This window comes from Halichoerus grypus, chromosome 3 (genome assembly GCF_964656455.1).
Source record: "Halichoerus grypus chromosome 3, mHalGry1.hap1.1, whole genome shotgun sequence".
NCBI lineage: Eukaryota > Metazoa > Chordata > Mammalia > Carnivora > Phocidae > Halichoerus > Halichoerus grypus.
Window position 1 is genome coordinate 140,361,138 of NC_135714.1, and position 24,331 is coordinate 140,385,468.

Consider the following 24,331-nt stretch of genomic DNA (forward strand, 5'->3'; position numbering starts at 1 on the left):
TCAGTAAATGTGAATTGTTTTCCTGTTCCCTTCCTGTCCAGGTTTAGGAGCAGCCTTCACCTCCTTTGTCTTATAAAAAGCTTGAAAATCTCATTATTTTAATTGTTTTTCATTTTTTAAGGTTTTTAATTTGAATTCTAGTGTAGTTAACATAAGTATTATATTAGTCTCTGTTGTATAATATAGCAATTCAACAATTCTATACATTACTCAGTGCTCATCACCATAAGTGTACTCTTAACCCTTTCACTTATTTCCCCCATTCCCCCATTCCCCCATCCAACCTCCCCTCTGGTAACCATCAGTTAGTTCTCTATAGTTAAGAGTCTGTTTTTTTGATTTGTCTCTCTCCAGGAGTAGCCTTTGTAACATTTTAGTTATGCAGTAACCAAAGGATTTCCACTAACTGCCATTTATATTTTAACAGAAATACAAACTTGCAGGTGTTAACTCTATCAGTGAACATCTGCAGTCTGTACCCAGTATACTTATTCACTGGAAGGACAGAAAGTGTTAAGAATGGTTTGTCCCCCACCTCCACCCTGACATCTATACCAACACCACAGATATCTTGTATTATCTAAATTCTAAGTATATAAAACGTGATACTTCATAGAGCTATGGTATACATCTCTGATCTACTCAAGTATGCATATTCACACATTCCGTTTTGGTGTATGATAATTCTGCTTCAGTTCCTTAGAACTGAAAGAGGTCTCTCCTGCTGCATCATTAGCATTTTCACCTGCCTGGATGTGAGTGTGTTCACCTGTGGATGTGTTTCAGCTTTCTCAATGCTCATCACTGTCCATTGGGTCTTTCTCAGTGCCTGGCCTTCATTTTGTATTCCTGTAATTTCATCACCTTTTGATCTTTTTTTTTTTTTTTTGAGCAGAGTTTTTCCCTATGAAATAATCTAACTGATAAATTGGTATCATTTTTCCTCCACACTCAATATAAATGAATTTCATTAATTATGTATGCCAGATGCAATCATTTTGCATCTCCTTTCCCTCTTTGCTTTTTCAAAGATTTATTTATATGAGAGCGAGAGAGAAAGAGAGAGAGAGCAAGTGAGAGCACAAGTGAGAGAGAGGAGCAGGCTCCCCCCTGAGCAGGAAGCCTGACATGGGGCTCAATCCCAGGACCCTAGGGTCATGACCTGAGCCAAAGGCAGATGCTTAACTGACTGAGCCACCCAGGCTCCTTCCCCTCTTTGCCTTTTCAAATGTCTCTGAAGCAGCTGTCTTTATTTGAAGACAAAAACAATAAAAAAATGTTAAATGTATATCTTCAACATGGAGTTTGATGAAAGGTAAAGTAGAACTTTTTTCACGCACAAACTACAAAAGTGAAAAAATGCAAATGGAAATGCAAAAATGCAAGTGCAAAAGTAAAAACCTCAAGTATGGTGTTGCACTAAACATGATGTGAGATAAATAAAATAGAGTTGATCGCTGTCATGACTAACTCCTGGTTTATTTTAGTTTTTGATGATTTATAGCTGATATATAACATGAAACAACAGTAACATTCCTCTGGTTTCTTGATATTGATGGAAACTGTATCTTTTTTTTTTTTCCTGATGCATAGAGCATGAAAGAAGGTACAGTTCTGGGCTTAATATTTAAAAACAGATTGTTACTGTAAGGAAAGTTGCTTTTTATTTTCAAATTATATTTTAATTTTCAAATAGCATCTTAATGTGGCTATTCTCTAAAGAAGTACATGGTGAGAGGGTTGCCTGGGTGGCTCAGTTAGTTAAGCATCTGACTTTTGATTTTGGCTCAGGTCATAATCTTAGGGTCTTGAGATCAAGCCCCATGCCGGGCTCCATGCTGGCTGTGGAGCTTGCTTAAGACTCTCTTTCTCCCTCTCTCACTGCCCCTCCCCCACCTCTAAAACAGTACATGATGAATACAGACTGATAATATCTTCAGTTTGATTTCACAAAAATAGTGTTTTACTTGAGTGTAATCATAAAAGCTTTGACAGTCATAGACGGCTATATATCTACTACATATATACGTACATATACATATATGTTAGAAACAGAAGTGTATATATTTCATATCATAATGAATATTCACATTATATTAGTGAGGCACAGAGTTTGCTGATTTCTGTACTTGATTCCTTAATGGCATTGACAAAAAGTAAAGAAATGAAATAGTTCCAAATGGAGCCCAAAAAGTCCATCTACATTACTCAGCATATCATTATGATAAATATACTGAAAAGTAATCTGCATGCAAACTTACGACTGGCAAAGGCATGAAGAGGCTATAAAACCTAAACACATTTGTGAACCTTATTTTTTCACAGAGTGGAATTTGGGCTAAGATGACTCCCGAGTGATGCTGAAGGATGTGGCTCTGAGATCAGGTGGGGAATTTATACAAATGCTCTTTTAACTGGGTGGCATTAGCCTATGGTTATACTTGGTCACTTTAGCTCAGCGTTTGGGAAGGTGGGTGGAGGTGGTGAGAAAGAAGAAACATATACTCTTTTTTTTCTTTTTTCTATTCTTCTTGAGGCATTTAAGCAAATTCCAGATCATTTTACCCCAAATTTTCTCTTCTCCACTACATTGTATGTAGGTCATGCAAAATGATAAAAAAATATGTTAGTCATGACTTTGTTGATCCATCTTTGTATTTCTTATAAAGTCAATAGGCTCTTGTAATAAGTAGCACATTTTATTTAAGACTAAAATGAAAATGAAACAGAACAAAATAAAACCAAGCATGATATAATTTTAAAAATCATCCTTGCAAGAATGTTCAAGTTATTATATGTCATGGGAAATTAAGCAGTTACACAAGAATGAATGGATCTTGAGCTATTTATCAAGAAAAAGTGCAGGCTGCCAGTGGATACAGATAATTTGCTTCTATGACATTTCTTTCCCCCACAAATACTGAGCGTCTTAGAGTTTTGGAGTTGGAGAAGCCATCCTTTTAAGCACTTAATGCAGCTCTTTAGTTTTTATAATATGACCTTAACCTTGTCCTCTGCCAACCCTCAGTTGTCAAAGGAAGTGGACCTCTGTGGAACATATTCATTACATGCAGGGAGCCAGGGACATCATTCACTGTATTGAAATGTTCTCATTATAATGACTCATGAAAGAAATTTTGCTTAGTCATTCCTCATTACTAACAGAAGTTGTGTCTCATCTGAAACCTGTTCCTTTGCTTTGGCCACTGTGCCTATGAAAATTAAGTTTGTAGGAAATCTCCATACAAGCATTTCTGCAGATTTAGTATTTTTCTACCCTTATTTTCGTGTGTCCTGATTTTTCTCAATTTCCTAATTTATCCTTTTGGAGTGTGTGTATTTGTGTGTGTGTGTGTGTGCATGCACACCTGTGTGTAAATGTGTATACGCACACTCATATATGTTTACATACATGTATACACACATATATCAATATATATACAGTATGTCAAGTCATTAAAGAAAGGAAATAGAAAATCATCAAGCACAAACATATATCAACTCCTTTATTTGCTTTGTGTTTTGCTGTCCCTGATGTACATACTTGCATCAGGCTCCGTTTCCTTATACTCCCGAACTCCTTGTATTTACCCATTGCAGCATGAACACCCTGCCTTGTATTACAATTGCCTGTTTTCTCGTCTGTAGCTTCCACTTCAGTGGTTCTCAAATTTCAGCATGCATCAGACTCTCATAGCGGCCCAGTTAAACTAGATAGCTGGGACTTACTCCTAGAGTTTTCATTCAACAGGTCTGGTTGGGGTCCAATAATTTGCATTTTAACAAGTTCCCACGTGATTCTGATGCTCCTGGTGCAGGGACGATAATTTGAGAACCAAGGATTTTGTGGTTTGTTTGCTTCTTCTATAGTGTCATTTGAAAGTGAATTGCAGCTAGATGAGAAATTTGAGGTTTGATCCAAAATGAAAGTTGTAAAAAGCAACTGCATCTTCTATTTCTACCAATAAACTTAAGTTTCAGAACCACTTTCCCAAATGACTTTAAGAGCTGAAAGGAAAGAATCTGTACCAGTTGTTCACCCCCAGGCTCCATTCTAGTGTTTCCAGGTTTTACAAGTGCTGCCAAGTGGACCTCGTGCCCAAAGTATGGTTCTTGCAATATATGTATCTTCTGGGCATCAATTTGTTCACCTGAGATTGGGCTAAACAGTCAGTGATTCTCAGCCCTGGCTGCTCATGAAAATAATCTAGGATGCTTTTAAAAATGTACTATGTTGAGACATCCCTTCCAGGGGGATACTGGCAGGAACTTTTTTTTTAAAACTTACCAGGTGAGTCTAATATGCAGCCCAGATTGAGAACCACTGGGTGAAGTGATCTCTCTGGTTCTTTCTAGTTCGAACTGGTAGAGTTTTGAGGCTTCCAAATGCTGATTGGAATCAAGACTCCTCTAATGCATGGAACGTTCTGACAGGTCTATGACTCCTATTTCATTCTAGTTACTTATTTTTCTTCCTTTATTCCACCTTTATTTTCTCCAGTGTTACTATTGTAGAGTGTGGCAAAACATTTTAATTTGATTATACCCTCTGAGAGTTGTGAGCTAGCTCAGATCAAAATACCTTTAAGATAAAGATATCAGAATTTATTAAGGTGAGGCTCTGAGGGGCCTATAAGAACAAAAGGGGTACAAGTTAAGCAGGAAATAGAAAGGTTTTGTGATCACTTGTTAGATAACCATGAAGGAAAGAAGAAGGTTTGCAGCATAATGTCTAAAGTAAAAGCCATCTCCAAGAAGCTTTCCAAACACAGGAACTCCTGTGTTATGGCATCTTCAGTTCTGCATAGACCTGGAAGTGAGCGAAGGGGAATTAATAGACTCCCCGAGTCCTCCTTGTATCTGACAGCGGAGGCAAGGAGAATATCAGGCTGAGTTTAAGGCTGTCAGAGCACTACCAACCAAAGACAACTCAGCCAGGCTATTCCAGGGGCATTTTAATTTCTGAACCCAAATAGACACTGGTGTTTAAGTCTGCCTATGTTTGAGGATGCCTGCAGAACATTTGAAATGAATGCCATAACTACTCCTCAATGGTTATGAGGAAGATGAGAACCTAAACATGGTAATTAGAAACGGAGGAAATGTTCACACTATAAATAAATTCTCAGATATAAATCATGATTTGGTAGCAACAAGCCCTGTACCCAGTATTCATCAGTTTATATACAGTGTTCATTTTCTGTTTACATATATATATATATGCATATAAACACATATATATATATGTTTAAAAACGAATTTGTATAAGCTAGAGAAGACACTGAGTGCTGTTCTTTTTTTTTGTCTTGAGGCAGAGAAGAATTTGCACATTGCCAGATAGATAAAAGTTCATAAAACAAAGCACATAGTTCAAAGTAACTATAACCCTGAACACATATTGTTCTTAAATTAAGAAGTAGATAAACTCTACCTAATTGGTATTTTTTTCTTATTCAGTATTTTGCACTTTGGTATAATTGATATTTAACAAACTTAGAAATAAACAAACAAAAGATAAATGTAGTACAGTGTAAACAGTTCTATAATATGTGAATACTGACTTATCTGTCTGAAGGAGCACCATACTTCTATTTTTGCCTGAAGTTTCCTGAGGTTGGAAAATTCCTGCTTAATCTTCAAATTTACTTGAAGACGTTTTATAGGTAGAGAAATGTCCTTTTTTTTCTTTTCTAAAAGTACAACTTGTTAAATAATTGGTCTACAGAATACATGCTATTTTAAAAAATCAGAGTGACCTATTTAGCCAAATTAGAATAGTATTAATCAATCTGCTTGGTTTTTGATAATCTACTAGTCAAGGCAATCAGTATTATTGATGACACTGTCATTCCACTCCTGGACAGATTAACTCCCAAATTGAGAACAATCAGGACGAAAAAACCTTGCTAAGATCAAGGCATGTCTTTGGAAGATATATGTTTAAAAAAATATATAAAATGCCATTTCTGTAAGCCTTTCAAGTTATTTTTCTCATAGATTTCATGTGTGTGTATAAATACCAGTGCCTTAATTCATAGCTTTTTTTCATTCAAAATATAAATTACTTGGATAAATGCTGAAAGACTACATGAAATCACACTACACACTCATAACATTAGAATGTGGTGCTAATTAACTTTTTCTTTGTTGGAGAACCCTTTACTCCTTAGAATAAAGTAGCATGGTGTATATCTGAATTTTTGCTGAGGGCCACAGTAAACATAATTATTCATTTCAAAGAAAGAAATTAGTTCTATAACACTATCATACTAGTAATGCATACATTTGCAATACACAGCCATTTTTCCCATTTTTTGATCACATATATAAGGAGAGAGCCATTTTACCTTTTCCAAGTTTGACCCCTCCCAGTAGAGGGAAAGCAAGAGTTGAAAGTGAGACTCTGTGACTCTATGTTGAGTAATCACAATGAATTGCCCCGTGACAGGTTACTAACCACCGGTGTTCACATCTGCATTTCCTACCAACTCAGCTGTTATTAAAATGAACAGGAGAAAGATTAGTATGAATTCCTATAAGACTCAGCAAAACAAAGGCAAAGCCTAAGGAAAAGAATAAATTTATGAACTTTCTTAAGAGTCTGTTACCTCTTGGAAATAAATGATTCTCATTAGGTCACTTAGGAGACCTTTCTCACCTGAATACTGAAAACTCTGAACAGCTGATCTTTTACTCATGGAATGGACTTTGACAATAGAATGTCAGTCTCATATTTGTACAGAAAAAGTAACATAAAGAAGTAAGAGGATACATTAAAAAATTTTAAAAATCTGTTACTGAATGAATATAAATCTAGGACTAAGAGGGAGAAAGTACAAGGACACAGGCTGATTCAATATTAGAAAGAATGTTTTCACAATTAAAGATTCTAAAAGGAAAGAGACTGTCCCAGGAAATAGTATGTTCAAGGAAGAGAGAGATAATAATGTGTGCTGATGTTCCAAGGTCTTCAAAGATCAGAGTGGAGAGTAACCTAGATGATCTATGAATCAATGAACCCACCCTTCCCAATGCTATAATAATTATCTGAAAGGTTAAGGTAAAAAGAAGTATGTTTTTTTTCTCTAAATAAATATAGAGAGCACAACTACCAACGGAAATGTTGTTTTACTTTAAAAATTGGGATGCCTGGGTGGCTCAGTCGGTTAAGCATCTGCCTTCGGCTCAGGTCATGGTCTCAGGGTCCAGGTCATTGGGCTCTCTGCTCAGCAGGGAGTCTGCTTTTCCCTCTCACTCTCCCTCTGTGTGTTCTCTCTCTCTCTCAAATAAATAAATAAATAAAGTCTTAAAAAAAATCTTATTTGTAAAGCATATTTGTCTCAGTTTATAAATTTCAAATTTATCTGGAGATACATTGGGAAACATATATCAAACTGTGCTAAATGTGAAATCTAGATGTTTCATAACGTCACTCCCTTAGGTCCAAGTTCAGTTGCCTTCTTTGGTTGTATTTGCATTTAAATGATGTATTGTAGATGGAAGTTACACTTCCTGCCATCTGTGACCACATGAACTCATAGTTATGGACCTCAACAGGACTTCCAGCAATGCTTTTCTATCTTGCTATGCTTAGCACTGCTACACTTAACAAAAATATATGGGATACCTAGTTAAATTTGAATTTCAGATAAACAATGAATACTTTTTTAGTATGTGTTTGTCCCAATGAAAAATTATTTCTTGTTATCTGAAATTCAAATTGCACTGATGTATGACCCTGCAACCAACTCCCTTGCTCTAAAAGGCCATCAAAAATAAATATCTGTATTTGTATATAAAATATCTGTTTATAATCTGTAGATCTACATTTGTCCCTGCATCTGTCATTTCCTCTTTTACTTCTATTGCAAAGAAAATCATACTTATTTTCCTTGCCATGGCAATCCTTTTATTTTGGGCTTTGGGTCCCATCCTTTCTTACCTTTTCTGTGGGACCTTAAGAAAAAAACATTCTGATCAGTTTTCTTCATCATCAACTTCTCTTTCTCTCTCTGAGCTCAGAGATTCTCTGAATTCATCTCTTCCTCTATTTGTTACCTTCTCTCTCTCCTTCATACAGTCCTGTGTTTTCATTTGTCTCTTTGGCCATTCTCTTTCTTCTCTCTGCTGGCCTTTTCTCTTCTTTCAGGCCATTAAATGCTGCTATTCCCCAGGGTTTTTCATGTCCTCATCTGCTCTGTTTACAGATTTTCCATTGGAGATCTTGACAATCACCACTTATATGCCCAAGACTTCCTAATCTTCATGTAAAGTTGCAAATGCCTCTTCTGAACTCTTCTGGATATCTCTCTTTGGATAGTTGTCTTGTGCCTCAAACTATTATGTATAAAACTGAACTCATCTCCTCCTTTTAAATCTGTCTCTCAAGCAGTATGTTCTCTCAATAGTAAAGGATCCTATAATCTACCGATTTCTAAATCAGAAACTTGAAATCAGATACATATGTAAGTTATCATCAAATACTGTTTGATTTACTTTCATAATACTTAAAAAACCTGTCTACTTCTCTTTTTTTAACTATTTTTTTAAAGATTTATTTATTTATTTAAGAGAACGAGAGAGAGTGTGCTCATGCCCGTGAGCCAGGGATGGGATAGAGGGAGACTCCCTGATTAGCGTGGAGCCCCATGGTGGGGCTCGATCACATGATCCATGAAATCATGACCTGAGCCGAAACCAAGAGTTGGAAGCTTAACGAAATGAGCGACGGAGGCGCCCCTCCATCTAGTTCTTTTTATTCTCACATCCACCATCAGCTCTTCCCTGGGACACATCTGTGTCTTTCTAATTGGTTTCCTTTCCCTTCAGTCTTGCCTTCTCTTGTCTGTTTTCCAAAAGCAGCTTGAGTGGTCTTCCAGAACGCTAAGGTGACAGTGTCGTTCTTTTTCCTTAAAAGTCCATAGAAATTTACCCTTGGCATTAAAACACAGTCTAAACTCCTACTGTGGTTGATAAAGAATTCCATGGTTGACTACCGTTCCCCTCCTCCTACTTGCTGCGAGGCCACAATGACGTCCTTTTATGCCTGATCTCATGCATCTCTGGGTGTTCATATATGCCATACCTTTTCCTGGAACAGGTTATCCCTTCTCTCTGCTTAACTTACTCTCATTTGGATTTCTTCTTTATTATTAATTTCTCAGGGAAATCTGTTTTTTCTATTAGATGCAATGTGTTACTTTATCTTCATTCATGGATTTTTTTTTTTTTTTACATTTGCCTGTTTAAATTATTTGTTTTACTAACTGGAATATAAGTTAATGAGGGATGGGACCATTAATATATTTTTCATTGTATTTCCAGCTTCTAGAACACTCCTTGATACAGATTAAAATTCCCAATAAATAGTTGTTCAGTGTGTGAATGAATGAATAAATGAGTATACAGATATGATGACAGGGATAAGAAGGGTCCATTTTAAGCATAATTCTCTTAGGAGCTCAGGCCTATTATTAAAAAATTATCTGAATCAATCTTACAAATGCTAGTGATTTGTCAAAAAGCATGACTGTGTTGCTCTTCGAATGAGGTTTTATGCTATGAATATTTTGAGTTTTAGAAATGTTCTCTTTCCATTTTCCCACACTTGGTGTAATGTTATTGCAAACTATAAGAATTAAACAAGTCATTATTCACCACGACCAAGTGGGATTTATCCCTGGGCTGCAAGGTTGGTTCAACATCTGCAAATCAATCAATGTGATACAATACATTAATAAAAGAAAGAACAAGAACCATATGATCCTCTCAATAGATGCAGAAAAAGCATTTGACAAAGTACAGCATCCTTTCTTGATCAAAACTCTTCAGAGTATAGGCATAGAGGGTATATACCTCAATATCATAAAAGCCATCTATGAAAAACCCACAGCGAATATCATTCTCAATGGGGAAAAACTGAGAGCTTTCCCCCTAAGGTCAGGAACACGGCAGGGATGTCCACTATCACCACTGCTATTCAACATAGTATTAGAAGTCCTAGCCACAGCAAGCAGACAACAAAAAGAAATAAAAGGCATCCAAATTGGCAAAGAAGAAGTCAAACTCTCATGCTTTGCAGATGATATGATACTTTATGTGGAAAACCCCAAAGACTCCACCTCAAAACTGCTAGAACTCATACAGGAATTCATTAAAGTGGCAGGATATAAAACCAATGCACAGAAATCAGTGGCATTCCTATACACCAACAACAAGACAAAAGAAAGAGAAATTAAGGAGTCAATCCCATTTACAGCTGCACCCAAAACCATAAGATACCTAGGAATAAATCTAACCAAAGAGGCAAAGAATCTATACTCAGAAAACTATAAAATACTCATGAAAGAAACTGAGGAAGACACAAAGAAATGGAAAAACGTTCCATGCTCATGGATTGGAAGAACAAGTATTGTGAAGATGTCAATGCTACCTAGAGCAATCTACACATTCAATGCAATCCCCATCAAAATACCATCCACTTTTTTCAAAGAAATGGAACAAATAATCCTAAAATTTGTATGGAACAAGAAAAGACCTCGAATAGCCAGAGGAATGTTGAAAAAGAAAAGCAAAGCTGGCGGCATCACAATTCCGGACTTCCAGCTCTATTACAAAGCTGTCATCATCAAGACAGTATGGTACTGGCACAAAAACAGACACATAGACCAATGGAACAGAATAGAGAGCCCAGAAATGGACCCTCAACTCTAGGGTCAACTAATCTTCGACAAGGCAGGAAAGAATATCCAATGGAAAAAAGACAGTCTCTTCAACAAATGGTGTTGGGAAAATTGGACAGCCACATGCAGAAGAATGAAACTGGACCATTTCCTTACACCACACACAAAAATAGACTCCAAATGGTTGAAAGACCTCAATGTGAGACAGGAGTCCATCAACATCCTAAAGGAGAACACAGGCAGCAACCTCTTTGACCTCAGCAGCAGCAACTTTTTCCTAGAAACATCGCCAAAGGCAAGGGAAGCAAGGGCAAAAATGAACTATTGGGACTTCATCAAGATAAAAAGCTTTTGCATAGCAAAAGAAACAGTCAACAAAACCAAAAGACAACGGACAGAATGGGAGAAGATATTTGCAAATGACATATCAGATAAAGGGCTAGTATCCAAAATCTATAAAGAACTTCTTAAACTCAACACCCAAAGTACAAATGATCCAATCAAGAAATGGGCAGAAGACATGAACAGACATTTTCCCAAAGAAGACATCCAAATGACCAACAGACACGTGAAAAAGTGCTCAACGTTGCTCGGCATCAGGGAAATCCAAATCAAAACCTCAATGAGATATCACCTCACACCAGTCAGAATGGCTAAAATTAACAAGTCAGGAAACGACAGATGTTGGCGGGGATGCAGAGAAAGGGGAACCCTCCCACACTGTTGGTGGGAATGCAAGCTGGTGCAGCCACTCTGGAAAACAGTATGGAGGTTCCTCAAAAAGTTGAAAATAGAGCTACCATATGATCCAGCAATTGCACTACTGGGTATTTACCCCAAAGATACAAATGTAGAGATCCGAAGGGGTATGTGCACCCTGATGTTTATAGCAGCAATGTCCACAATAGCCAAATGTTGGAAAGAGCCAAGATGTCCATTGATAGATGAATGGATAAAGAAGAAGTGGTATAATTATACAATGGAATATTATGCAGCCATCAAAAGGAATGAAATCTTGCCATTTGCAACGACGTGGATGGAACTGGAGGGTGTTATGCTGAGCGAAATAAGTCAATCAGAGAAAGACACGTATCATATGACCTCACTGATCTGAGGAATTCTTAATCTCAGGAAACAAACGGAGGGTTGCTGGAGTGGTGGGGGGTGGGAGGGATGGGGTGACTGGGTGATAGACATTGGGGAGGGTATTGCTATGGTGAGCGCTGTGAAGTGTGCAAGATGTTGAATCACAGATCTGTACCTCTGAAACAAATAATACATTATATGTTAAAAAAAAAGAAAAGAAGAAGATAGCAGGAGGGGAAGAATGAAGGGGGGGAATCAGAAAGGGAGACGAACCATGAGAGATGATGGACTCTGAAAAACAAACTGAGGGTTCTAAAGGGGAGGAGGGTGGGAGGATGGGTTAGCCTGGTGTTGGGTATTAAAGAGGGCACGTTCTGCATGGAGCACTGGGTGTTATGCACAAACAATGAATCATAGAACACTACATCAAAAACTAATGATGTAATGTATGGGGATTAACATAACATAATAAAAAAAAGAATTAAGTCAAAAAATAGACAATTTTTACCGTTTTCTCATTTTCCTCAAAAACTTTTCTTAATGAAAAAAATGAGAATATGCATAATGAAGGCTATAGCAAAACTATATAAAGTATACCTTCAAACTCACCATCCAACCCAAGCTAGACTAGAACATTATCAGAAGTTATTTACTTTTGGGCTCTTCCTCTTTTAAATAAGCCATTGACGGAATTAAATATATCTTATTTGTTTTACCCTGTACCACCCAATTCCCATTGTTTCCCATGACTTTTGCATCTCCTCTTTTAGCATTCTCTAATTTTGAAGCCATTCCAAGAATTCTTTTTGGGCAATTGCTGTATTCTGAGTACTATAGAGAGCACAAAAGAGGGATAAGATATAATTCCTACTTCAAGGATCTTAGTCTATAGGAAACAGAGAACTAACACACGTGAAGCTGCTGGAAATTAAGTGAATTCTAAGTAATTGCTACCAACCACAAAAGGTTATGGGAATCCGAAGAAAGGAAAGATCACTGTGGTCCAGGGTAGTTTGGGAAAGCTTTATGGAGAGGATAAAAATGAGATGAGTGTTGAAACATACCTAAATGTGGGCATTTGGAGAGGAAGAGAAAAACACTGGGAAGAGGGAGAGTCGCATTGGATGGTAGTTGAGTGCTACTGTTTTGTTTGTTTTTTCTTGCTTAGAATTCTTGTCCCACTTTTTCTGGTACTAATGTTATTCTTTTTTTTACTGAGATGTCTTTTCCCCAATTCATAAGGTCCTGGAGGGGTTGCCAAAGTCACATTTTAAATCCAACCTTCCTTCCCAAGGACTTGGTCTGGGCATAATGCCCAATGCCACTGGTGACCGTGGTTAGCCCAAGGATGTGACCTAGGGCAGGCTAATTCTATTCCATCCCTGGGATTGCATGTGTAACTGCTTGAAGAGAACATTTCTCTTTTCTGTTAAGTTATGGCTGGTAAAATGTAAGCCTAAAGCTATCTCTGCGCACACCGTCTCTTCCCTCTACTGTACAGAGGAAGCTTGCCTGCAGTTGAAGAAAACGAGAACACACAGAGAAGGAGAACCACATTGTTTGAATCTCTGCAATCTCTGAAGCCGTCTGTATACCTGGATTTCCTATGTCTGTGGCTAATACATCCCTTTCTTGTTTAAGCTCATTTGAATTGGTTTCAGTCAGTTTTACCCTGGTAGAAGAGTCCTGACCAAAAGAGGTAGTAGGCTAAAGGGTGGATGTGGAGAAAGAACAGAAGTGTAAAGAAGGATCAAAATGGGACATTAACAATGAGAAAGAGAGCACAGACCAAAAGCAGTATCTGGAGGAACAAAAGATAGGACTTGGTTAGAGACTGGGTATAACCAATGCAGGAGAAGAAGAGTCAAAAACTAGAAATTCCGGGTATTTGTGAGCTCACTGATAAAAATGGGGGTAGTTGCGATGAGGAAGTGGGTTTGCAGAGACACAATAGACAAACCATGACATCTGAGTTCCTGGTAAAGTTGGGGCTTTGTCAGTCTATGGTTTTAGTAAGATGACCAGCACTTACTGGCACAACAGGGTGAACTACAAGAAGGTAACCTAACTTTGCTTTGTGTCAGCATTCAATAGAATATGACAGAAAACTGTAATTATGCTTCCCAAACTCATCTTTTCTTATTTATTTACTCATTTATTTATTTTAGAGAGAGAGAGAGAGCACGAGCTCGCGTGCGGGGTGGGGGGGGGGCGGGGGGGGAGGGGCAGAGGGAGAGGGAGAAGCAAACTTCCCGCTGAGCAGGGAACCCAATATGGGGCTTGATCCCAGAACCCTGGGATCATGACCTGAGCCGAAGGCAGACGCCCAACCGACTGATCAACCCAGGAGCCCCCAACAATCCGTATTTTAACAAGACTTGTGGTCTATGCTGATGTCCGCTAAGGTTTAAGCACTGCTGGTGTAGAGTATGCTTTATATGTTGGTTCCATAGCAGGTGAGGTAATCTACCACACAGTGCTACCATTCCACCTTGTAAGAATAATTCCCTTAGAAAAATTCATTTTCCCTAAATCTATTCACTCAAAAACTGTATGTTGAATATGTTCTATCTGCCAGGCGCTGGTCCAGGCACAGTGGACACTGGAACAAAGCTCAGTCAACCACCACAATACCCACTTTAGCAATTAAAAATTATGTTATGGAAGGGATTCCCAGGAGACTTGAGTGTTGAGCATCTTGAAGGTGTCCCTAAAGAAATTACATTTCAAGCAAAAAAGAATGACTAGGAGTTAGTCTGATGAAGGGCAGAGAAGGTAATGTGAAGGCATTCTAGGCCCTGAAAGGGACAAGCCTGTGCACTCTCAGGGAACTGAAGACAGACCAGCACCAGCAGGTCTTCATTAGTCATGGGGGTTGAAGCCAGAGAGGCAGATCTGATAGACAGATCATGCAGGGACTTGTAAATCATATTAAAGATTTTGAACTTGCCACCAAGGGCAACGAAGAGGCCATTGAAAAGCCTCCAGCGTGGGCTAATATGATATAATCCGTATTTTAAATACTTTTTTCCTATGAAAAAGGCAAAGTCAGGGCGCCTGAGTGGCTCAGTCCTTAAGCGTCTGCCTCGGCTCAGGTCATGATCCCAGGGTCCTGGGATCGAGCCCCGCATCGGGCTCCCTGCTCAGCGGAAAGCCGGCTTCTCCCTGCCCCGCTCCCCCTGCTTGTGTTCCCTCTCCTGCTATGTCTCTCTCTGTCAAATAAATAAATAAAATCTTAAAAAAAAAGAAAAAAAAGACAAAGCCTTTCCCACTACACAGCTATGGGTGTAACAGCATGATGACTTAAATTCCCTGTAAGCTGTAATTGGCTAGTAGAGGAACTTTCTCTGAATAAGGCTTTGAGGAGAGTGGGAAAGAGCATAGGGTGCCCAGGCAGGGGCGCAATGCCAGGAACAGAAAAGGAGGAAGGGCTTAGGAGCTTCTTCTGCTTTGTGGTTATGACCGAGGCTGGTTCTGCCCATGCATGTCTGAAGCAGCGGGAGTGCAAGTTCATAGGCAATTGCTGCCTCTCTCCCTTGCACAGGGGACCCTGGTGCTCAGGCTGTGTCCACCTGGAGGCCTCCACCTGGAGGCCTTTTTCCTGTATACGATTTCATTCAGAGATTTCATTCACTTCCCAGTCATCACAGTTACCTGCCTGAGAATGACACCCAAATTTATATGTCCTCCCTGGCCTTGAGAAGATTTTCATTATTAGCGTCTTTGTGCCATTGCCCCGTGCTAATATGTCATGTTAATAACAATTGCAAATATGCAATTGTTTCGTGGCGATCTGTGTACAGTTCACTAATGCTTGAACAATTCTACAGAACCAGCTGTGACTGCTCTCCTGCCCCTCAGGGACATGTCTCAGATTGTGTGCTGGACAGCTGACCCTGCAATGTCACTGCAACCACAAACAGCCTGCCTATGATGGAGCTCATCACGTATTTCCCAATCTGCCTCCCTCTGACCTCTTCTGCCTTTGTCAGTAAGAGCAGCATTTCCTGTCTCCCAAGTTCCAAGGTGTGGAGTCACCCCTGACTCCTTTGTCTTACGCTCTCACCAATTCCAAGCACCAGGATTGTTTCCAATCACTGGGTGGAATGACAGCATACCATGTGTTTCTCCCTTTCATTACCCTTTATCTTCCTAATCCTACTTACCTCAAAGCAGGATACATTCTAACTTACTGCAACTTGTGCTCCTAAATCTAGGTTCCTTTCCCAATACACCCCCAGGGACGTTGTGAATGTATATGTTATTCTTCATCAGGCCTATTTTATTGAGCAAAGGATGCTCTGTATTATTTTCTGCAGCGAAATCTTTTTTTCCTAAAGGGGTAATGTCAAACCCCATTATATACAAGAGATAAACATGCAACTTCTGTGACTGAAGATGGGCTAAGGGGAGCACGATCCCCCTGATCTGTTCTCAGCTTCTGAGGCAGCCTCTTTGGTACCCAAAGGCTCATTGAGCCAGTTTGAAAACAAAGATGTAGAGAACACATATCTTCTTTGGAAAGATATGCATATTTTCTCTACAAAGTCTTTAAAAAAAATTTTTTTTTTTAGTTGTTATCTGTGTAAACTTTCCAACCCAGTCATAGAAGTTCACACAAAATTCTTCAGTGAAGAGTGTCATTCCCTCATCTCTGTCTGGGCTCATGGTGTTTCCCCTGCCCTGGGTGCCTGGAATGCCCAGCATGCATCTCTGACAATTTAATTCTACTTTTCTTGGTCCCAATCCTACCTCTTAATGGGATTTCCAGATAGTTCCAGCTCTCAGAAGTTTTTCTGTCTTCAAATTTCTGCAGTATTCCTTTTGTTTTGTTTTAATTCACCCTGTACTATCTTGAATTTGTATCTTTTTGGATGTGTGTTCAATTTCTCCCACTAGATAACAGGCCACTTAACGGGAAGGATCAAGTCTTTTGTTGCTTTTTGCCCTCAGCGTCCAGTATAATACGCAGTCCCTGTATTTGCTTAGAGGGTGTATTTTGATGACAACCCACAGCAAGAAATAATAAGAATAGGTCCATCGATCTCACTTTCATTAATAGAAGTCTAAGTTAAATATCCTGTCTTTGAAAATGTTCCTCCAGAGCAGTTCTTTTAAGTTAGGAGAATCAGCCACTATGACTTTAATTGCAAGCATTACTTTTTTTCTCCAATTACTATTAAGCCCACAACTAGCTTCTTTCATTAAATTGTGTTGGAAGTAGATTCGGGGAATGACAACAGATGGCTGTAAGTGGGGAGTTCTTGGTTGAGACTGGAAATAGTGTTTTATCCCATACCCCAACATTTTAGCAAAGTCACACTTAAATCATATTCCAAAGATTACAAGAAACTTACATTAATATATAATTCAAATGGTGTCACTTCTTTGAGATGTCTGAGCATGTTGTACCTGGCTCTCTCCACCTCTCCCCGCCCCCCATCTCCACTACCCGCTCCCCACATTCATCACAGCCCGGCCACAGCAGCCCACTTTCAGTCCCCTGGATTGCTAAACTCCTTCCCTCCTCCTGGCTTGGTGTAGTGGCCCTTTCTGCCTGAATGGTCCTCCCCGTTTCTTTCCTTGATCAATGCCTGTCATTCTTGAGCCTCAGTCAGCTTGGCTGACTCTTTAAGAGAGTTCTCTGATCTCTCTGAGTAGGTGAACCTTCCTTGTTGTGGGCTTTCATAGTCCTTATCACTATCGTAATTATACATCAACTGTGAAATAGTTTCTTTTGTTTCTCCGTTCCCCCTTAGACAGTAAGCTCTAAGATGTCAGAGACTATATAAATCTCAGGCACTGTAACATTTCCAATGCCGAGAATTGATGCATAACAGGTGCTTGAATGAATAAATCAATGAGCATTTTATGAAAATCTTATAAAACATTCTGAGAAATAAACTATTATTATTTGCATCCAGGCCTCAAATCTCCTTGTCCTGTCTTGAATGGATACTGGCAACATTCTCGGGGTCACGTCATTGGCAGGAGGCACACATACATGTTTTATAAAGTAACTTTAACTTTCATAAAACAAGCCCAAACAACCAAGCATTATGCAACAAAACAACAAAACTTAACCAACCTAAATGACTAGGGGATAACATGAACACATAAAACTATCTGTTTTGTTTAAAATGATCTGACTTGTGCATACTAGCATGGATATTCCTATAATTCTTATTCACTTTAAGTTATTTTGAAAATGTATACGGTTGGGAAAAAATGGCAAGAAAGGAGTCTCATAGCTATGAAATATCTACATGTTGAAACCTTTCAGTACATGATTATCACTAAAGTTAATGTGTTCTCCTTCCCTGAAGGCTCCAGCAATCCCACTGATATGTCCGTGACCTGTTTCTGTGGCCTTTCAGTCTTGAAATACCCTGCTGAGTCAGACAACTGGAGAACAAATTAGCACCAACTGCAGAGATTTTTCTGATAAAAAAAAATCTGACCTTAAAAAAACCCAAGCCTTGAATATCTTTCTGTCAGGATGCTAACAGTTCACCGAATTTGCATTAAAGGATCTAGGGTTTCATACACTCTCACTCATCTTTCCTCCACTGGTCTTGTCTTAACTAGAATGGGTACCAGACCCAACTGGCTTGTCAGTACATTTACCAGGATAACTCACTATCCAATTGAGGGAAGAGTAAAGGGGACATCTAATTCTATTCTGGAACAGCTTTCAAACCCATGGATGCTTCCCTATTATTTCTTCCCATTCCCACAGCTGCCTTTTCTTGTTTTATCACCTTATATACAATCAGACAAATAACAGTATGAATACGTGTTATGTTTTGAGGGGAGAGGTCGAACACACGCCTAACTCACAGCGGGAAGAAATGCATGTGGATGGCATCAAGTCTTTCTCTACAGTGACTGACCTGCATATTTTTAAATTATCAGACTCGTCATGGTAGGTGGCAGGAGGCTTCTGCACAGAGTTATTCACCTGGAACGCGGCCACGTCCACATACTTGCCACCTTCCGCTACTGCCAATATCTCAGTGCTGGAATCGGCTTCTGAAAGTCTTTTCTGGATGGTTTCATATTGCCCGAGACGATGCAAGAGCTGCAGATCCCTGTGGTGGTACCTGCCTTTGCTCTCCTCGTGCTTCCTTGAGGATCTCTTAATCTCAAAGGATCCTTGTGGCAGGGAAAGACTGCATTCTTGGCACCTTGTGCCCTTTCCTCTGCAGAGATTTAAAGAGCAACTTGCACATTCAGTCAGCTCTTGTTGCTTTTTCCCTTTGGATTCCACATCTACCAGATCCATTCCATGAGGAGCAGAAGGCCCATCCACGTTTCCACATGGCTTATTGCCATTTCTCCTTCTTCTTCGTGACAGTCGGAATTTAACTTGGGCTCTTCTCTTTGCCTGAATCCAGTGAGTCTCATCTGTGGAAGATGAATCTGAAGAGTCTGCATAAAGCTCGCTCCATCTGGGGCTTGTGATTTGGAGGTGAAAATCATTTCTTCTCCCTTTTATTTGTTCTTCTGCAGGCTCATATCTCTCAGAGGCCTTCCTCCTCCTCCTAGGCCTCTGTTTTACTGATTTCTTACCAGACTCTTTCCTAGCAGGGCTCAGCACCATGACAGGGGTGCATTGCTCAAATGCATCTTCTGACATGTCATGCAAGATGGCAGATCTAGACAAAGCAGCAGGCAAAGGATGGGAGATGGGAATGGAGAGGAGAGCCACAGGAAAACAGAGAGAGAGAATGATGAAAATGATAGCATGGACCAGAAGTTGGTAAATAAAGATCAAATGAAGAAAAAGCACTAAAGGGGGAAAAATTAAGCCAGTATAAATTGTCCATGGACAATGTAAGGCAGAGGCAAGAGCCACACAGTCTCAGAAGATAAAAGAAGACTACAAAACATTGGTCTAAACAAGATTAAATAGGATCATTTGCTGAGCACTTACCTGCAGATGTCCTGAGTGGATGGACAGACAGACAATCTTGACTGGCTCCTGGGAGCTGTCCCTGTTGTTGGACTGCTTGCCTGGAGAAACAAGTTAGATAATTTGGCATCTTGGTTAAGGTAATACATGGTCGATATCTTGCTTTTTTTCCACATATTTAAAAAATTACAACAAACGTGGCTGCCGGCTGTCATGTTGCTCATAACGCAGCTCACAACATATAGGAAGTTAGAGGGTTCGTTTTGCAAAAGTAAAACTTATTTGAGGAACTTGGAACAGCTGAGATGCTGTACCACTTTGCTGTTGCTTCATTTATGAGAGAGGAAGATGATTCCACAAGTTTCTGTTCTATTTACTGTAAACATTTGAGTGGAATGGCTCCATTTGCCTTGGAAACAATGGGTAACATTTGAATATTCTATAATACAAAGGACGTAAAGGCTATTATGTGACAAGGATGATAATAACCTGGGAAGCCTAAATAATCAAATAGCCATTAGACTGCTAGATATTGCCTGGGAATAACATGAAGTCACATCAAGGCCCTATGAGATAATATATTTGAAAATGTTTTGTAATATTTTAAAGCCTATAGTTATTACTACTATTATTTCATCATGGAAACTAATGAAATCCGTCCATCACAACTTTATTGACCTTTCGTATCTTCTAACCCTGTGACGGTACTGAGGCTATTAATAACAGAGCCTGAAATAAGGCAGATTGTTAGCACAGAGTTGAACGCATGTCACCAAACTCCTACCTTTGAAACGCATTTTCTTCACTGAATTTGATATCTTTAACCTGTTGTATTTAATACAGATGATGGTGATAAATCAAAGAATAGAATGTGCTGAGAACTGGCTGTGTGCCAGGCAGCGTGCTGTGGCTTTATCAACTGTTTCCTAAATCCTCACAATAATCTCACCAGGGGTAAATGGTAACAACTAACAGTTTAGAGTGAATAGTATGTGCCAATCACTGTCAGTGGATTTTCATTTGTCTGTTCATGAATACTCTTGAGAAGTGAGTGTGCTAAATGCTGTGATTATTTCCATGTTATCGGTAAGGAAACTGAGAAGTCGGTGCTGCTTCTCAGGAGTAGGTTAGAGCAAGAGGTTTGGGATGAGGAATCTTGCCCTTTCATTTGTTCTCTTACCCACCTGAGAATACACTTCTCCTTTACACAGGAGGAAACTAAGGGGGGGCCCTGACCAAGGAGATATCTATATATATCTATATATATAGATATCTCTATATATAGCTTCTAGAAGCTGGAAAAGGCTAGAAAATGGGATCTTTGCTAGACCCTCCAGAAAGAATGCAGCCCTGCTGACACCTTGATTTTGGCTCAGTGAAACCCATGTTTGACTTTGACCTCCAAAACCATAAGATAATAAAGTGTTGTTTTAATTCAAGAAGTTTGTGGTAAATTGTCAAGGAGTCATAGGAAACTAATATAGGAGATGAGACTTGAGCTAATCTAAAAGGCAAGCAGGAGTTATTAAAGAAGGGATCAAAAATGTTCTAGGCAGAGGACACGGGGGCCAAGAGGGAAGGATGGCGTTCTCAGCATGCTCCCACAGACTGATTTACATCTGCACACTTCTGACTTAGTATTTTTGGAGGGTTCCCTACCAATCCATGAACACTGTATTTTTAAAATACTTGAATGTCATCTTTGAACACCAGTCCACGTTTGGTTATATCTTTCAATATTTCTATCAAAACTCATTTATTTCAAATGTTTTTATTCAGATTAACTGCATCCATCGAACAGGTATATAGCCAATTTTTGTAAAATATAAGCATTTCTTTTTTTTTTAAGATTTTATTTATTTATTTGACAGAGAGAGACACAGCGAGAGAGGGAACACAAGCAGAAGGAGTGGGAAAGGGAGAAGCAGGCTTCCCGCGGAACAGGGAGCCCGATGCGGGGCTCGATCCCAGGACCCTGGGATCATGACCTGAGCTGAAGGCAGATGCTTAACGACTGAGCCACCCAAGCGCCCCAAATATAAGCATTTCTGTACTCTATGCAGTAAGCAGTAAGTTTTATGAGATTGCGTAACACTTATCCCACATACAACCACTGAGGTTAATATGGAGTTCTGCATGCAGCAGTCGCTGAATAAAGTGAAGTTTACTACTTATTCTCTTTTAAAAAAGCAATGAAGTCCAAAAGTGACCTCAAATCACTGATAATACTATAAAAGTGAACCAAAATATGTCGAGCATCATAATGGATATCCATGGCTACTCAATGACATGTTGAAGCCAATTCTATGAAGCTGTACAGGGAAAGGATGTTGAAACAGACATAATCATAATAAAAAGTTTTATTGTCTCACAGGCCTGGGCAAATGTATGTTCGACAATGAGAAAGTGATTTGTTAATGAATAATAACACAGAACTTTTAAAAAACATGCAGCTTCCCTTTGGAGGGTTTTTTGGTCCACCATGAGACTGAATCAAATAGCATTTGTGTCTATGAGCCTTGAGTATTTTGAAGGAAATAGAAATCATCCTTATTGTCCATCAAGAATCTTCAAATAGTTCATGTCTGATATTAGTTGATACATGTTCAGTTTGGAGGTGGGGCAGAGGCTATAGCATCAGCTACTGTAGCAGATGCCATTAATGCCCACCCCATCCCCTTGGCCTTCTTCTGAGTTCACCTGGATGCTGACTGATTCCCACTAGAGTGCCTGTGCCTCTTGGGTTCTATACCCTGGGTCTTTGGTACCATGCGCTCTCCCTTGGCTACACACAGGTGCAACCTGGAAGTGTGGCGTAAGTTAAAACCTCTGGGGACAACTCTTGGACTGAAGTCAGTGGATAAATGCTCTAGATTTTCCATTCTCCTGAAGGATAGTTCTAAAATGACTTATAGTTTCTCAAAAGGTCCCAAGCTGGATTATGGTCCTGTTGACCCGAGCTTATCAACACACCCCTTTATTGACATTTCCCCTTTCTCTCTGTCTTACTTTATCCAAGCCTGTAGTGCTTCCTGGGATCACTTCCTAGAAAAACTACCTGCATCCAATTAAGACAGTGGAATCTATTTGACCAGCTGATTGGTATAAAATTAACCCGAGCTTGTATCACTTTAGATTTATTTGTTTAGCAACATGAATTAAAGGTCTATTATGTAATAGATACTATGGAGAGTTCTGGGAATAAAGAAAAGATAGCATCCTGAAGGAGCTTCTTGTTTAGTAGAAAAGAGATTCAAATGGACAAGCAATTTTAATATAGTCTCATCTATCATGATAGTCTAGTAATGGGAGTTCTGATGAAGGAAGGGCACCTCACGTAGAATGGAGCAGAGCTTTAAAGTAAGCGTCCTATGGGAGATGATGTCTGAGTAAGAAAGAGTGAATGTGAACCCAGTTTTATAATGACTGGAGGGAGGGTGTTGAGAGAGATAAGAAATGAAACAAAGTCATTATAAAGGAGTAGACAGAGATCCTGTATGTCACATTGAAATTTTTGGATTGTATCATAAAATGAATGGAAAGTCATTGATAGATATTCAGCAGCAAATAGAAATGATTAAATTTGGGCACTAGAAAACTCACTTTGGCAGCTGAGAACTGGAAAGTCTAGGAGTGATTATAAGCAGGGGAAAGAATTAGGATTCAATATATCCAGGATGCAGCAGGGATTGGGAAAAGGGATAGTTTATTTATTTTTTATTTATTTATCTATTTTTATTATTTATTTATTTGAGAGAGAATGAGAGAGAAAGAGTGAGAGAGAGAGCGGGAGAGAGAGAGAGAGAGCACAAGTGGGGGAGGAGCAGAGGGAAAGGGAGAGGGAGAAGCAGACTCCCTGTTGAGCAGGGAGCTCGATGTGGGGCCCGATCCTGGGACTCGAGGATCATGACCTGAGTCAAAGGTAGACACTTAACAGACTGAGCCACCCAAGCACCCCTGGAAAAGGGATAGTTTAAGCAATATAATCCTAACTGGTTGTTTTATTTTTAAGTATGATAAAAATTATTTCAAAATCAGTTGAAAAAAGTAACACAGGGAAACATCTTTAATGTCCAATGAAAAAATTTTATTAAAGTTAAGTGGGATGAGAGGTTAGAGTACTTTTACCAGATATCAAAACATAGTATGAATCTTCAGAAATTAGGAGAATACGTATGTGGAAAACTATCTATCTATCTATCATCTATCTATCATCTACCTATCTATCTACCTATCTATTAGCTTTCTATTCCTTAGTACTTAATAAAGTTACATTTCAAATTAGTGGGAAAAGACCAGGTTATTAAATAAATAGCATGGGCAGAAATGACTAGTCATTCAGAAAAATGTAAAGCTGGATCCCTTTCTTATTGCTTACACTGCAGTTTAGGTGGATAAAAGACTTAAATGTAGTAAAATAAAAGTAAAAATATGAGAAGGAAACATAACTGAGTATGTTTATAATGTTGTGGAAGGGAATCCCTTTCTTGGGACGACATAAAATAAAAAATTAACATAGGAAAAGACAGTTAAGCATGGTAATTAAAAAAATAAAAACTTCTAATTTATAAAAAAGAAATACATACACTCACCAACATTACCCCAGGCAAAACTCAAAGCCATAAATAATGCCATATTTCATAATATA

General features: G+C 39.0%; 1 protein-coding gene across 17 annotated transcripts in view; it reads right to left on the minus strand.

Moving 5' to 3' along the window:
* Positions 1–24,331, minus strand: part of MARCHF1 (membrane associated ring-CH-type finger 1) — an 861,947-nt gene that overhangs the window by 68,064 nt on the left and 769,552 nt on the right. For 16 of the 17 annotated variants that reach the window (XM_078069392.1, XM_078069405.1, XM_078069393.1 and 13 more), the window contains 2 exons: positions 19,705–19,784; positions 18,662–19,426 (listed from right to left, as the gene is read on the minus strand). In XM_078069392.1, coding sequence (XP_077925518.1) covers positions 18,662–19,426; positions 19,705–19,784 — 845 coding nt within the window. The remainder of the gene's footprint in view (positions 1–18,661; positions 19,427–19,704; positions 19,785–24,331) is intronic. The other variant, XM_078069410.1, reaches the window with a different exon arrangement.